Source organism: Eimeria necatrix, genomic scaffold (assembly GCF_000499385.1).
Source record: "Eimeria necatrix Houghton genomic scaffold, Enh_scaff104, whole genome shotgun sequence".
In the NCBI taxonomy this organism is placed as follows: domain Eukaryota; phylum Apicomplexa; class Conoidasida; order Eucoccidiorida; family Eimeriidae; genus Eimeria; species Eimeria necatrix.
Window position 1 is genome coordinate 44,015 of NW_013651844.1, and position 13,123 is coordinate 57,137.

A 13,123-nucleotide genomic window follows, 5' to 3' on the forward strand; every position below is an offset into this window, starting at 1 on the left:
TTCTATACGCTTTCAGTGAAGACGGAGGGATTGTATGCTGTGTTGTCTTTCACCGAGTGGCATGGAAAATGAGCCCCGTCCATTTGTCCTTGCGGTGCTGCTTGCTTATCGGCAATTATACGTGGTTTCCTGAGAGGATACTTTCTTTATGGGCTTGGTCATTCTTCAATCGTCAGCAAATTTCTTTATAACCTCCAGCCGTGGTTCAAAGGGAAAATGGAAACTTATATTCGACACAAGCCAATCATTTACGCAGGTATTTACTGTGTGAGATATCCCCCCCCCCAACGGATTTCAAAGAACAACTGATGCGCTGGTGTCTGTTTCTGGGCATGCCAGTGATAGTATACAAGAAACAGCCTATTAAGAAATCCCGTAGCTCGTTCTGATTGTATAAATCCTCGTTGCTTCGTGAAAGCGAGAGCATGCCGACGTTTTGAAACTGTAACGAGAAGGTGCATTAGTGCAACTCAAAAGTACTGTTTTTTGGCAATGTAGAGCTAACGTGGGTTAAAATGTGCTGATGCGAGGCAACCAATAGGGATGAGGCACGTTGTAGGACAATATTCTGCGCGACAGCTGATCCAGCTTAACTGATTTGGCAGATGAGTGCCAAGGATATTTTCGAAGCTACTCAGTGGGGATGGTGCGCGCAGAATGACAGCTGATTCGCACCTGCAACATCGAGGTGCGTGGATCTATTTAGGTGCAGGCAGTTGTTGTTGGGTGCTTCATATAGCACGGTTTCCCAGGAGTACAACAGTTCTCGCAGGCAAATAGTACGTGAAGAGAGTGGAGAAACCATGAGCTTTTGGTCTGTTTGGCGCAGAAACTCTAGAATGGGGACATCGCGATCACTGAGTAGGTGACTGCTGCTTTGCTGCCCTGTTGCGTTGCGGTGAGTGTCAAGCAGTGCTTTGTTGTACACGCCTGAAATTGCGGAGGGAACACTAACTGAATTGCCATCTGGTTCTTTATTTGTGAAGACTTCGCCATTTCACTTGATTACAGATGGCGCTTATTTGTGCTAAAATGCCGGTTTTGTGAGTCGTAGGCTCATTCTGAGATATTGAATATACGTACGCAAGAGGGTGCATAGACTGTTCGATGCAATACCAGCTATCTCGCCTGACATGGTCCGAAAGCGAAAAATATCTACCTGTCTGTATAGATTCTGGAGATAGAAGACGCATCAAGATGCTCTGCATGTTTGAGAAACACCTTGCGATATACGTTCGGTCCCAAGGGAAAGCCCGAGACTCCTTGTCACGGTGTAATGCGCGGACGATATGATATGCTTCCACGGTAACGTTTTCGGGAAATAAATATAGCGGGATGTCGACTTATGTGCAAACACAGCACGCAATGCTCCACTTCAGCACCTAGTGTTTTTCTCACGTAACCCTCACAGTGTAGAGGTGCTGCTTTGCTACGTTTATATATCGCAGCCACTTAGACTGGACCTGGTAATTCAAATAACCAAACCAGTTTCAGAAACGCGGAAATATTCAACAAAGGAACGAGTGAAAGAAAATCCGGTAAACTAGAGAGCATTAAGCTAAAATAATTTTGGCTGCTGCATTGATTGTGTCGAAATTATCGAGAGACGTGTGTTCGTGAAAAATATTCAACAATGTGCTGCAATGTTCTCCTGCCGTAGCAAAACGCGAACAGAAGTATCTTGTTTGAACTTTAATTAGTCTGCTTTCATTTTTTCTGTTTCCGGCATTCTGGCCTGCTGCGTCATTATCTCTCTGGAGAAAGAGAGAATGAATATTGTTGCGCAGTCAAACGAGCAGTCTCTGCAACGTTGCTGCATATGTGCAATGCCCTAGAAGAATTGCAATGGAAGGGAAAGCATAGAATGCTTTTTCACTACGTACGAAACTCTAGCATCCTACAACAGGATATTCCACCGCTGCACAACAGTGTGGAAGCTAGCAATGCAATCTGCGTTTTATAGAACCGTACACGAGTACTACGGACACCGCTTCGCCAGTAATTTCTCACCACGCGATAATATGCGGCGGACAGTATGATTAGCTGCGTTTAGGCCACATAACATTCCATTGCTCGGCATTATAGCAACGCCTTCTGTGTCCTCCAGCGGCGAAGTGGTGCCATTCTATCGTTGAATAGCATACTTCATAGGAGCCCTCAATAAACAGATTAGCCAATGCCCACCTGCAAAAAAATATTCTGCACGTTGTTATCTGGAATGAAAGCTCTGTTGGTTCAAATATTAAATCCTTCATGGCGGTGCGCAGTATAGAAAATTGCGCTTCTGGCATGGATAGAACGTCAAAGGAGAAATTCTGTCATGGACTAGTAGACGTACATTAGTTATCGCGAAAAAGTCCTATAGCATATCATCAATCTTATTTCTGGCTAACAATGACGCACGCTCTTTGAGTTAGCATTAAAAATCTTTTACGCAGCGATAACGTAATGAATGCAGCTGTGCTTTGGCAGAAACGTGAAAGATCTTTGTCTGCCCCCTGACACGAAATGAATCAGAATTATTGACTGTGTGGAGAGTGTAAAAAACGCCATGCATTTCACTTTGGGGTTCGTCCGCCAAACGCTTACTTTTGATGTTTTTTTATATCAGGATAGCAATTTTCCGTAAACCAGCGCCTACGAAAAGGCGTATTAATTCATTATTCTGCATTTGGTCTGGAAAACATTCACACCAAATACGAGATTCTGGAAATTCTGTGTTCATTGACAGTTTCATTTTTGTACCTACAACTGCTGCCCCTGAATCTGCGGAATCGAGCTGTCTGTGTGAATACTGCAGCATTGTCACAAATGCCTCTACAATCCTGCTTCAACAGTTTACTCCAGTCCAGTAATACTGTCGTTAATTTAAAAGATTGGCCTTCAATGAAAAATTACGTGGAATTGTTCGTAGTTTGCTCATTTAGTATAGGAAACGTATACCATTATTGGGATACTACTGTGGGAGATGTTACAGGTTCTTCCATTTTTCATGAATATAGCCGCTGCGGATTAATCAACTGTCGGCTTACACCCTATGTATAGGTGGGATGTAATGATGTTTTTGATAATATAAATGAATAACATTTATTCACTTATTTGGATGGATTGAGCAGTCGCCTACGTGGGTTTTGTTCGACATACCCATTTTAGTGTTTTCTCCAGGACTCTGCTCTGAAACTGTGTAATATAGAAATGCAGCTAATACTGTTTTGCCTTACACTGTTCAAGAGAAATCATTTGGGTTCTCAAGTCGTTCCTATAAAAACTGTTCACACGTCCTCTGGCGTTTCAATTTCCTGCCACCGCGTTTCCTGTTTCCCTGGATAGATATGAAGCAGCAACACTATTGGAATTCAATTAGCAGAAATACTTGATGACCGGGCTAAGAAGTCTTGTTCTGATCGCGCTATTCTCTTAGGCCAGCTTCCCAGGAAAAAGCCTCTAGCGTCAATACTCACGGGCGTTTCTTCGGACACAGTGGCTCTATTGATATTATTCTCTGATAAATTCTTCTGTTTTGATTACTTTGCAGCATCCGACTCACCGCCGCTGTTTAGCAGACATTCATCGAGACGAAAAACTAGCTACTGGTATGAACATTTACCTGCTATTGGGAATTATGTTTGTAAATGTGAGTTTGAAAGCAGTTTTAGAGGTATTTGCCGTCTATATCTCAAACCAGATATTTCGGTTGTGAGCGCCCTTTCTGTTCATCTGCATCCGTAGTCATGCGGCCCCTGTACTGATGCATGATACTTTTGTTGTCCTACTGGTAGGGGGCAATGGCAGTACAGTGTCCTTGTTGGCGTAGTAGCTAAACAGTCTTACTTTAACACTGTAACTGCAGGGCTAGACACTTGCAGAACGCTTTCTCTTAAGAGACAGAAACCACAAATTCTTTAGTTTATGACGATGTTGTTCCAAGGTTTTCCGCTGAATATGCTCACTCATAATGACCCAAAGAACGGAAGTGAAGATATACATTCCAGGAATATCTATATAGGCCTCTTTGAAAGGTCTCGTTCGCCGATTGTGCCCTGAAGTTTTTACATTCTAGCCACGGAATCAAAATTCCTCTCTAGTAGATCAGAGTATCATTAAACCCGAGGAGATTCGATTCGTTTCCTGGTATGATTCCTATTGAATGGTAATTTGTGCGGCTGACCTCATGTGAAGAGAAAGTCATAGTGGCGCAATGATATCTCAATTCTACTAAGTACCTACAGCAAAAACAAAACTCCTAGCCTCGCGGAGACGGGGAATCAGACTTTCCTTTTAGAGCAGATATTAGCAGCAATACCGATAGCCTATGTACTTGTGCTAGCGGTGTCTTCCAACATGGAATAGCAGCCAACCCAGATCGTGTTCCGCGGCTCTAATACGCGTTGAAAAGTTTATGAGAATGAAGTGGTTAAAACTCAATTTGCTTCGCAAGACATTGTCTGCTCTAAAAGGGCGGGGGTATGAATCTGCGTGTCCTCAAGCCCAGGAATTTCTTTCTGAAAGTTCTTGTAATACGTAGCACTGTGCCTACGATATTACAAAAGAGTATACGAGGATACTGGCCAGAGGGAAGCCATTCTAGAAACGTAGGCCTCACTTCATTCTTGGATTACAGTACTCATAGTCCGCTCTCACGGTCACACAGTCGTAAGATTTTTCGATGGCCAAGTAAGATTTTAACCCGCGGAATATCTACAGCGTCATTAAGAGTTCGTTTCGCATGTTTCCTTTTTAGTACTGTTGAACACAATGTCAACCAATATACTAAACATTTCCTGTGCCAGTTAGTTCCTGTCATTGAACGGCACTGTGGTCTGCTGCCTATTTTTCGCAGCCAGAACGGAGCGCTGTCATCTTCCGCACAGTAGTTCGTTGTGGCTCTCCTGTCCACTATGCAATGTAGGCAACACCAACACGTTTTCTTACGCCACTAACAACTATAGAGGATTATTTGCGACTATATAACTGAGCATACAAGTGGAGCAATGGATATATGGCTTCTTCAAAATCATCGGCTAAGAGTTTCCTTTTTTCTTCAGATTATGAAGGCCTCTCTCAACAAAAAGCCATCATTGGCGGTTTTATTACAGGTGCTGTCCTTAATTCCCTGGCTTGAAGCACGCGTTGCTGTTATTAGCGTTCGTCGAAACCTCCACAGAATACGGGGCGCCACTCAAAACTGTCACTATAAAGCAAAATTGTCACTATTAAAGTTCTGCAGCAAAAGACAAAACAGCAAAAAAGTGTTCATCAACACTTTTCCTAACTCAGTGTCCTTACAGTAACGAAATATCGTTTCCATTACAATTTAGAGGGAATAAACACCAGCAGCACACACAGGGAATCTCGCTAGTCCATGGATGTAACTAACTACATGATAAGGCATTTGGCTACATGCTTTTTACCATTTTCTTGCATCTGAAACCCCCTGGCGGCATTACTTTGCTTGTTTTATGAACAAGCAAGATTGCCGCCTGGGTTCACTTGCCTATGCCCGAAGTAGCGCCTCCTGCACTGTTGCTCTATAGCGCTCCCTTCCCCTAAACTGTCCCAATATAGCTTGAAACACTAAATGGGATAAAATGACACAAAGTTCCGCTGAAAATGATGCGGATCTTGCCCCGCATCAACACGCAACTCAGGAAATGTCGCAGCAGTACATGAGCGACGAGGAGTCCTCATACGACTCAGCCGACGAAGGGGAGAATGATGACTATGGTGGCATCATAGCACCTCCCTGGCCCTTTTGCAGCAGCAGACCCAGCGGGAGAAATGAAGGAGCGGCCAGCCATGAGATCGGCGTTCCCCACACGCCGCCAGTAGATGAATCCCATAGCTCATCACCCCTCATGCGCCTGGACTCTATGGACCAGAGGGTGTGAAGATTCTAAGATGATGGTCCAGGATCCGATTCCCAGTACGGAATCGCCTGGCAGTGCGCTGGAACAACAGTAGGGGCAGTCGCTGGGTCCTACTTTCGAACCAGTACAAGCTGCGCAAGCAGAGGGTAGTGCATCGACTATAGCAGAAAATACAGCAAATGTAGCCACGAGAGTAGAGCAAGAGACCGGTGGCCCTGCGGTCCAGGGCACGGTTCCCTGTGAAAACCCAGCAAGCAATGGGACTTCAACGCAGGGATGGGCACAGATGATGTCTAATGGGGCGTCTAGAAGGGACTGTATCAGCCAGTACCTCGCGGCACCGCTGCCAGCAGGTACCACTAGTTCAGCCCCAGGGCCGCATAGACACACCTCAGAGGAGCACATCCCAGCAAGCAACGACATAATACCCCTTTTTGTCTTCGGCAGCCGCAGCAGCGATACAGCAGAAAACCCTACTCACGATAAGGAAACCACAACCAGGAGGGAGGAGGAGCAGCCCGCCTGCTGCCCTAACTGCAGCAGGACCTTTGCCACCAAACGGGGGATGGCCAATCAACTACGAAGGGGCACAAATAACCCTTGCGGGGAATTACATGCAGAAACTATTAATCATCAACAGAATGTGCCAACCCCCTCCAATCCCAGCACTACCAAAAGAAGACGAGGACAGCGCATAGAAGGCCATGAGGAGGGTCGCACCTCACAGACGGCATCGCCGAGGTCACCAAAGAGGAAACAGCACAGAAAACACCCACCACTGTCCTTTCCTTACCCTCCATGGGCTGGACCCCCACCAGCAGCAACTCCTCCAACAACGGAGGATAAAGAGGCAACTCCGACACCTCAACAGGATCTGCAACCGCCGACAGAGCACACCAGCCAGGCACTGCAGATCAACAACACACCGGATGCAACAGAGCAAAGCAATGAGCCTATCTCACGTCTCATACTACTGCGCATACCTCGGCTATCGCCTGACTCCCGTGCAAGGCTAGAACAAACCCTAGAAGCGCTTGCAAAGGAGACAGCAGAGAAAGTCTACGGAGGCACTTCGGAGGAAGTCAGAGCCGCAATCAACGGCTTCACACAACAACTATACAACGCGATTTGGTTTGCTGACAAGACTTCATCAGCAGCCAAGCAAGACAGGCCGAGGAAACAGCACTCCCAGAACGGCAAACACTAAGCAACCCCAACAGCACGCGTTTCCCTAAGACTGGCCCAAGCGCAGGACAACGTCACAAAGGCGTTGCACGCCCTCCGGGAGGAGGAAAGGGCACAGCAGGGAAAACCAAAGGAGGGCTCGATAGAAGCACAAATGAAGAGTCGTGCACTCGAAAGGCATCTACATACAGCGCGTCGCCGCCTCATCAACATCCTGAAAGAAGAGTCAGCACGTAAACTCCAAACACTCTACGAAAGAGACCGCAAGAAGTGTGTGAAGCAACTCCTAGCTGACGAAGATCAATCCCAAAGCCGCGATTGCCCGATCCAGCTCAGTGAGCTGGAGGCATACTTTAGAGACCAACACTCGGAGCAGGCAATTGATCCCACATCCAAACTTGCTCATGAGTTCTTAGACGCTTTGGCGGCAGCTCCAACGGGAGCTCATGGGATTGATATACGCTTCAGTGAAGAGGATGTGCAAGCTCAGCTGCTAAAAAGCAACCTATGATCAACAGCAGGGCCGGATGAGATAAGGTTCTTTGTGTACAAGCAGTCCGCAGAAGTGCTCATCCCGGCCATGTCAGCGATCTACAACGCGTGTTCCCAGCGTCGGAAAGTGCCAAGGAAGCCGAAGGAGAGCGTGACGGTGCTAATTCCCACAGGCGGAGACCCAAATAGCGTGAAGAACTGGCGAGCAATTAATCTACAGGACTGCATATACAAACTTTACGCAGCACTGTGGGCCACTAAGATTACCGACTGGACAATCCAGACCGGGGTCGCCTCCAAGTCGCAGAAGGGATTCATGCGAGTGAATGGGTGCCATGAGCGCCTCTTTCTCGCCCAAAGCATCCTAAACTCCACGCACTGGGGCAAGAAATAGCTGTACATGACATACTACGACTTGAAGAACGCTTTTGGATCCATCCCCCGCCAGCTTATACATGTTGTCTTACAGGCTCAACGGCTACCGAAGCACGTCCGTGAGGTTATTGCTGGCCTCTATCAAGGAGCGAGCTTCTGCATCTCAACGAGGGAGGGCTGTACTCGACGCATAGATAATCAGCAGGGAGTCAAACAACACTGCCCCCTCAGCCCCATGCTCTTTAACCTTGCCACTGAGCCTTTGCTGCAGCGGCTAACAGCGTGCAACAAAGGCCTTGAAATGCGTACGACGAAAGGGAAACCACCTGTGATGGTTTCTCATACGGCGTATGCAGATGACTTGAAGACTGCGGCCGCCACACGGTCGGGTATCAGCAAACTCCACCAAGTGGTGGAAGATTTCCTTCAATGGACGGGACTTGAGGCGAACCCGTCCAAATGCGCAACGCTGGGATGGAAAGTCCATGCGGCCAAGCAGCAACCAGACCCAGTCAAGCTCACCTTACACAAGGAGATTTTACCACTGGTGAAGCTGGGAGAAGCCAATAGGTACCTGAGGTTCAAAGATGCGCTGGAATCACCAGTTCATCAGAACCAAATCCTTTGTGTCATGCGCAAGGCGAAAAAGGATACCAGCAGGCTGTTAAGATCAGAGCTTCTCCCCTGGCAGAAATTAGATGCGCTGCGCACTTTTGTACTGTCTCGACTGGAGTATCATCTCAGACACTGCTACTCTTATAAACAGCACCTGGCAGCATTCGATATTCACGTACGGGCCGCTCTGAAGGCAGCCTTCAAGCTCCCGAAGAGCACGGTCAAAGAGGTATTTCACCAGCCAATCCCTCATGGGGGAATGGATTGTACCTCTATACAGACGATAGCAGCCGCAACGCAGATTTGACATGCTATCCAAATGCTCAACAGCCCGGATGACATGATCCGAGCGGTTGCGGAAGGTCAGGTGATGGAGGTCATTAAGCGGGCATTTGTCTACACGCCTAACGATGAGAATGGCGACCGCAGGGCTATTCTTGCCTACCTTAACGGTGAAGACATAGGATGTGTTAGAAGGAGAAGCAAGAAGGTGGGTGTAAGAAGCCCCTGGTCAGAACTCCCAGGAATTATATCGATGAGCAAGACGCGAATCGTAACTGGGACCAATGGCTACTATGTGCTTCAGAAAGCAGATGGCGCCGCTCCAGACCAGAAGCAGCTCATTAGGAGTATTAAACAGCATATAGTGGAGCGGCAGAGGGATGTGTGGAAAGAGAAGGTGGATCAAGGAAAATCTGTGGCCTATCAGTCAGCGGATAGTAATTCTTTTCTACTGGGACCGGCTCGTCTTAAGCCAGAAGAAATCATCTTCGCCATCAGGACGAGATCTGCGCAGCTTCCCACACGTGCATACCTCAAACGAATCGGTGTAACGAAGGTATCCCGTTGCCGCCACTGCACAGCTGACCCTGAATCCCTCGCTCATATCCTCAACCACTGCCCGCACAACATTGACAGTAAGATAAAAGCAAGACACAACAAGGCACTGGAGGGGATTACAACAGCCATAAAACACAGCGTGGGGAACAGGGGGAAAACACTCTTGACTGACAGTTGCCCGGACGACATGGAGACACGCTTGAGACCAGACATCATCCTGCGAGATGAAAGGACGAAGACAATGAAGATTGCAGATGTCGCGGTTGTCTTCGAAGACTACAAGAAAAGCTCGCTCGGGTCCGCCTGTATTCAGAAGGAAGAAAAATACAAGGATCTCAAGACACATTCTGAAAAACGTGGATATCGGGTATCAGTGCATGCGTTGGTATATGGCTCTCTCGGCTGTATAGCACAAGAAAACAGAAAGGTGCTTACAGAAAACCTAGGCATTGCGGAACGCACTACATGGGTCTTACAACGCAATATTAGCACTGATTGTATCCGGTATAGCAATCAGATCTGGGGTTTTCATATCGCTGACAACGGTTCACGACGAGCTCGAGGCAGAGGCCGTCCCCACGCAAACAGCACACAGTAAATAATACGCTAATGATGCATTTATATCTAGCCACAATCGGTAGCAACTCATCTGTGGGAAGGCAAGTGAAAACGGTTGGCCCTTGGCTTTGGGCGTGCCGTAGGAGTTGAGGCTCCCTTGAAACGTTCCTCATTTTTTGGGAGACATTCCCCCCACTCCAAAACCCAGCAAGCAATGTTTTCAACGTCCCCAGGACTACACAGGGGACTCTTGGGAAAGCATGGTCTCTACTCGGACGAACTTGCAGGCTTTGCTAATTTCAAATATTTCTTCGTATGTTTGCAGTACTTTCCTACTGCGGGAAACTCAGGTGATTTATTGACAGCGAGAAATTCACTGGATTTGGCAAGAAAACATTGAACGAAAAGAATCCTAAATCTTCCATAAAATTCTTGTTGTAGCGGAGTACTAAAGAATTCCGATCAGAAGACGCCCGATTCTGTAACGTCTAATGCTCACAAAAGGCTTCGCCCGCCAGTACGGCATAAAGGAATACGTCCGATTTTTCAGCATTCTGTGAAACCTCTTATACGCATACCGGCTTTTGGGTTTCATAAAGCAGTAGGACATTGCTATTATGACAGAAAAATTTTAGTGCACGACCCTCTCAATTTTGTTCCGAGGGAGACTTGTCCACAACTGCGTAGCTCCAGATCCCGCGGAGAAATAGCCAGAAAAATGGCCTGGTAAGAGGAAAAGGCAGCTGAACAGCATTAAGCCAACAAGCTAAGCCATATTGCTCGCCAGAACACTGGCAAGAGGAAAAGGCAGCTGAACAGCATTAAGCCAACAAGCTAAGCCATATTGCTCGCCAGAACACTGGCACGACTTCGGAGTCTCCTCGTCGGCGCACGGAGTTGGTACTACTGTAGGCATAAATCAGAGTAGCGTATTAAATTTTCGTGCACTTCTCAGTACTACATTGCCCTCCTTGCTCATTATTCTTGCAGTTAAGTGTACGAAATCTCCCGAGTGGTGCGAACCGCTGAGAAGCAAGCGACTAGGTGATGATGAAAGGCTTTTCCTATGAGCAGAACAACAAAATACCAAACCAGTAGAGAGGAACGCTGACGACTACTGAATCATGAGGCCCGAAAAAATTTGTTCAGCAAACCGCTAACATTCTAGACTGATGTTGCGCCGCAGCTGTCCACATTGTTCTATCATCCAGTCAGGAAGCTGAAACCTGAGTGAACTGCTACAACTAGGATACCCTTTGAGATGCAATCTGAAGCGCTTGCTGACTAGCATGTGTAACGTGGAAATAGGAGGAACTTCTGGTGTTCGCCAGCACTTTTCGTTGCTGACTGAACAAAAGGAAATGCTTAGTTGTGATTGGAGGAGCTTTCGCGAAGAAATGTACAATGGAAATGAGCTGAATGTGCGACAATTCCCGCTACGAACACAACACAAATGGTACCTCGCATCACTGAAATGCTCGCATCCACATTTTAGAGCAACTGGATGCGCTGACTGCAGTGGTTGCGCTAAATGGCTCGTTGCTCGCATTCTTCTAAAATTTCGAGCTATTTCACGTATTATGCGCTAACGACACCTTTTAGTGTCGACAACGTATTGCCCCGTAAGTCGATTCACCTCTAGACAGCATTGTCTGTGGCGTGCTGCCTTCTTGGAGGTGCAGCCTTCTTGGAATGTTTGTGTTAAAAATTGCGGAAGGCTGCGTGGGACGAACTGGATCCCGAAAATCATCAACAGTAAACAATGCTGGTTTCAGATATTTTAATCTGATACTGTAGTGCACAGCGCCTACTGCTGCGACTACGCTGCTACCTGCCCCTCGAGCAGGGCCTATGAACGGCACCTAACATTGGCCAATTTCCTTGAAGCAGTAGCTTATATATATCGACAAACAGTTATTCTTAAGTTTCCAAAATCTGTTGTTGTTCAATTCGCCCAACCCGGGGTGCTCGCCTCCTAGGCCCTGTGGCGAGGAGGCCTGCACAGGTGCCGGCGCTATCGCCAGCCCCAGTATCCACGCATTTTCCGGCGCCTCTAGCGTATGTATATTATTTCGCAGACAAATTGCCTTACTTTGATCCTAGTAGGAGGCTCGTTTTCTCCTCCAGTGTTGCGACCCTTTGTAGGTCGCTCGCTAGCTATCGTCTATTGGTCGCCAGCAAGCCCTATTGTAGTGCCTGTGCACTACAACTTCACCGCTTGCCGGACTGAAGAGACCTACCCCAAAACACATTACTTTCGCCTTTTCAATCTCTGTGCTCTTCTAAAGCTAACGCCGTGAGCGTACGTGGTTCGCAGCGACCCCTCCTCCTCCTCATTGAAGGGTGCCCGTGCTGCAGGCGGTGGAATATGACGGAGCCATACCTCTACGCCTCGGAAGGACCAATATTCTTTCGAGCCTGAAGACGTCTTCGTTGGCGGCGCCAAGCGCGAAGCAAAAGCGGGCAGCCTGTAAGGTGGTGAGCTGGCTCCCACGTGGCTTGATCTTCAGGCGTCCCGCGTCACTTCACGAGGTACTGGCCTGCATCTCTCGAACCGCGTTGGTCCATAATATCGTCAACTTCGTATTCCTCTGTGGGATTGGCTGCTGCATCGTGGATAGGAGTCCAGGCGGCGTCGGCTGCCGGGGGAACCAAAGCGGGAGGGCGGGGGCGGTGGGGAACTAGCTGCGAAACGTGGAAAACGTTATGGCATTCATAGGTGGGGGGCAGAGCGAGACGGTAAGCGACAGTTCCTATGCGTTCGATGAATTCAAAGGGTCCGCGGCAACGGGGCTCTAACTTAGGGCAGCTGTTGAAAGGCGGTAGGTGCTTGCTGCTGAGCCAGACCTTATCTTTCACCGCATACTCCTCCACTGCTTGGCGCTGTGTGTCTGGGTAGTACTTCTGCTGCCATTTCGCCTTCAGGATGTGACTCTGTGGTCTGTCGCAGAGCTGCTGGAAAAGCTTAGTCATCGGAGGAGTGAGCGTAGGAGCTAACGCGCCTACGATATGAAGGTCCGCAGCAGTCAACGGGTTCTCGTCAATCATGACCTCGAAGGGAGACAGCAAAATGAATGAATGACTTGTTGTGTTATAGGCAATTTCGAATAGAGGAAGCAAACGCTCCCACTCGCGTTCGTCAAATTTGATATAGCTACGAAGCATCTGGCTCAGTGTACGGTATAACCCGT

At 47.8% G+C, this 13,123-nt stretch overlaps 3 protein-coding genes across 3 annotated transcripts; 2 read left to right on the top strand and 1 right to left on the bottom strand.

Annotated features, from left to right (window-relative positions):
• Positions 1-5,651: 5,651 nt before the first annotated feature.
• On the top strand, positions 5,652-7,074 carry ENH_00001680 (hypothetical protein; the record flags this gene model as incomplete). Its single annotated transcript, XM_013578174.1, has 2 exons — positions 5,652-5,882; positions 6,094-7,074. 2 exons carry the CDS (start codon positions 5,652-5,654, stop codon positions 7,072-7,074), a joined length of 1,212 nt encoding a protein of 403 aa, XP_013433628.1.
• A 558-nt stretch (positions 7,075-7,632) lies between these two features.
• ENH_00001690 (hypothetical protein) lies at positions 7,633-9,972 on the top strand (the record flags this gene model as incomplete). The annotated part of the gene is made up of 3 exons (XM_013578175.1): positions 7,633-7,866; positions 8,014-8,763; positions 8,902-9,972. The coding sequence occupies 3 exons, from the start codon at positions 7,633-7,635 to the stop codon at positions 9,970-9,972; spliced, it is 2,055 nt and encodes a 684-aa protein (XP_013433629.1).
• Positions 9,973-12,452: 2,480 nt separating this feature from the next.
• On the bottom strand, positions 12,453-13,097 carry ENH_00001700 (hypothetical protein; the record flags this gene model as incomplete). Its single annotated transcript, XM_013578176.1, has 2 exons — positions 12,453-12,617; positions 12,780-13,097. The coding sequence occupies 2 exons, from the start codon at positions 13,095-13,097 to the stop codon at positions 12,453-12,455; spliced, it is 483 nt and encodes a 160-aa protein (XP_013433630.1).
• Between the last annotated feature and the right edge of the window lie 26 nt (positions 13,098-13,123).